General features: G+C 40.8%; 2 protein-coding genes across 2 annotated transcripts in view; one reads left to right on the top strand and one right to left on the bottom strand.

Moving 5' to 3' along the window:
• The window catches only part of LOC106762158 (cytochrome P450 CYP72A219), a 34,526-nt gene that overhangs the window by 15,686 nt on the left and 15,509 nt on the right, over positions 1-3,331 (bottom strand). The window lies entirely within an intron of this gene.
• On the top strand, positions 7-3,325 carry LOC106760588. Its single transcript, XM_022781395.1, has 2 exons — positions 7-2,418; positions 2,882-3,325. Exon 1 carries the CDS (start codon positions 1,206-1,208, stop codon positions 2,301-2,303), a length of 1,098 nt encoding a protein of 365 aa, XP_022637116.1. The 5' UTR covers positions 7-1,205; the 3' UTR covers positions 2,304-2,418; positions 2,882-3,325.

Here is a 3,331-nt window from a genome sequence, read left to right on the forward strand (position 1 = left end):
ATGTATTTAAAAGTTAGTTTTTGTCAAAATTGTAATTGTACTATTTCCTCGGTAGAACTAGAGGATGAAACTATTTTATTAAGCTATTCTGCAAATGTTGAATTCCAATAAAAGGTATAAGACGTCTTGTTTGGTTTAAAAAAAAAAAAATGTATGTACGCTTCCGCACGCTTTTGGAAAAGCAATGTGTTTTTGTGAAAACAGTGTTCATCCTACCTTAATTGGGGCGTGACACTTGATGGTATCAGAGCGGTTATTTTTACAAGTCCTCAATAATTTTCGAAAATATTTCTGGGGTGTTGGGGAGTGAATTCGTTATATGTCTGTGATGTGACTTGTTGTGATTGGGTATGTTCATTGATGAAACCTCTTTTAGATAGACTTGTGTGAATTTGTGGGTGCATTTTGGTTGATGGTTGGTATAGTTTCTTTTGAAGAAACTTGTGTGAACTGGTGTTTCCTACACCAGTATCGGGACAAATCTCGACCAGTTCAGTCTGTGTTGGATGCCCGATTGTTGTTGCTGGACGCAAGTTCAAGGTGAACTTGATCTCTTTACCCCTTCAAGGTCTAGATGTCATTCTGGGAATGGATTGGTTGACTGCCAACCATATTCTTCTTGATTGTGGCCGAAAGCAATTGGTGTTTCCAGACTTAGTTAGTCTAGAGCTGATCTCAACCAAGGAAGTTCAGAAGGATTTCAGCAATGGAGCTATGTGTTTTGTATTGATGGCTCAAGAGAAGAAGCAAAATTGTGAAGAACAAGTGATGAGTATTCCAGTGGTTGAAGAATTTGCAGATGTTTTTCCAGATGAAGTGCCAGGGTTACCGCCGAACAGAGAAGTGGAGTTCGCTATAGACTTGGTGCCAGGAGCTGGACCAGTGTCTGTGGCTCCGTATAGAATGGCCCCAGCAGAATTAGCAGAGTTGAAGAAGCAGATTGAAGAATTGTTAGAAAAGAAGTTCAGTTTTTGGGTCACGTAGTTTCTACTCAAGGGATTTCTGTAGATCCAACAAAAGTAGAAGCAGTACTGAAGTGGGAACGGCCGAAGACGGTATCAGAAGTGAGAAGTTTTGTCGGTCTAGCTGGTTATTACAGGAAGTTTATCGAAGATTTTTCAAAGATAGTGGGTCCTTTGACGCAGTTAACCCGAAAGGATCAACCTTTCTCTTGGACTAACAAGTGTGAAGCAAGCTTTGAGGAGATGAAGAGGAGGTTGACAAGTGCTCCAGTGTTAGCAATACCGGATACGTCGAAGCCTTTAGAAGTGTTTTGTGACGCTTCATATCAGGGACTCGGTTGTGTGTTAATGCAAGAGAAAAGACCGGCAGCTTATGCTTCACGACAATTAAAGTCGCATGAGAGGAACTACCCGACGCATGACATCGAGTTAGCCGCTGTTGTGTTCGCTCTGAAGACTTGGAGACACTATTTATATGGATCACGTTTTCAGGTTTTCAGTGATCACAAAAGCCTGAAATATCTTTTCGACCAGAAAGAATTGAACATGAGACAAAGGAGATGGATGAAGTACTTGAAGGACTTCGATTTTGAGTTGCAGTACCACCCTGGAAAGGCAAATGTGGTAGCAGATGCTCTGAGTAGGAAGCGAGTTCAGATGTCAGCCCTGATGGTGAAAGAACTAGAGTTGATCGAGAAGTTCAGAGATTTGAACTTAGGTCTGCGGCTGAGTCAAGGCCACCTTTGGTGTAGCCATTTGAAGATTCCAAATGATTTCTTGGAAGAGATGAGAGCAGGACAGAAGGAGGACGCAAATTTGCAGCAGACAACCGAGAAAGTGAAGCTGATACAAGACAGGATGCGTGCAACGCAGAGTAGACAAAAGTCATACAAGAGAAGGAGACCTCTTGAAGTTGAGGTGGGGGACCATGTCTTTTTGCGAGTTTCTCAGATGACGGGCGTAGGGAGAGTCATCAGGTCAAAGAAGTTATCTCCGAAGTTTCTTGGACCATTTCAGATCACCAGGAGGATTGAACCAGTAGCATATGAAATCACACTACCTCCTCAGTTGGCAAACTTACACAATGTATTTCATGTCTCCCAGTTGAGGAAGTATGTAGCGAATCCAGATCATGTGCTCGAGGTGGATGATGTTCAAGTTAGGGAAGACTTATCGTTGAACGCAAAACCGGTACGGATCTTGGATGTTCAGTCAAAGCAACTGAGAGGGAAGGATATTCGTACAGTGAAAGTATTGTGGAATGATAAGACTAATGAAATGACTTGGGAATTAGAAGATGAAATGAAGAACTTTTACCTCACTTGTTTGGTTGAAAAATGACAATTTTCGAGGACGAAAATTTTTAAAGGAGGGGAGGATGTAAGACCCGAGTAAATTCAAGAATTACCAAGTAGTGTCAAAATTCAAGTTATATTGTAAAATACAATGCTGTCAGGTTTGACTTGGTTTAGTATTTTAATTATAACTTTTTGTACACATGTGATATTGAGTTGATTCTTGTTGCATTGGAAAGTAGACTCAAATGTCTTTCTTTGGACACTAAAATCACAATTTTTGGACAACGGGGCTAGCTGCAGTAAAATTTGTAAAAAACGTAATTGTGATCACGTTCTGGTAATTTTCAGCCTTGACCTTTGGTCAGTGTTTTATTCATAACTCTCTCCACAGAACTCCGAATTAGTTAATTCTTGTTTTATTGGATTCTAGACTTAAACATCTTTCTTGGGGCACCGGAATCATAATTTTTGGACAACTATACTAACTGCAGTAAAATGTTTAAAACTCGTAAATTTACTCACGTTCTGGTGCTTTCCAGATTTGACCTTTGCTGACTAAATTGCTCATTACTCTCTCTATAGAACTCCAAATGAGTTGATGTTTTTTTTATTGAAAACTAGACTCAAAGAGCTTCAATTTGAGTACTCATACATAATTTTTGGAGTTCGGGAAGGGTTCCAACCGGATAGGATAAGTCATGAAAACGTTACTGTCAGAAGGACTAGCGCCCAAGGGTAACTTACTCTTTCTTTTCAAGACAAAACGTTGGAACCACATGGGAATTGCGTGGAAAGGTAGGGAATCTGATCCAGATCCAACATTTTGGTCCCTTGAGCATGGGAGGAGCATGGGAAGACCTACTTTACAAAATTAAATGGTTGTTTGTGATGGGGAGGGGTCCTTGGTTGTCTAGGCTCATTTCTTTTAGCCTAAAATCTGGTCTGGAGTTTTTGGNCAGAGGAAAGAGGCTCTTGGAGAGGAGAGCACGAAAATTCTAAGTGTCCAAAGGATGGGAGATGACTTGGTCTAGCAAGGGGGAGAAGAGTTGCTCTCTTGGAAGAAGAAGTTGA

The sequence above is a fragment of the Vigna radiata genome, chromosome 5 (genome assembly GCF_000741045.1).
Source record: "Vigna radiata var. radiata cultivar VC1973A chromosome 5, Vradiata_ver6, whole genome shotgun sequence".
Classification (NCBI taxonomy): Eukaryota; Viridiplantae; Streptophyta; class Magnoliopsida; order Fabales; family Fabaceae; genus Vigna; species Vigna radiata.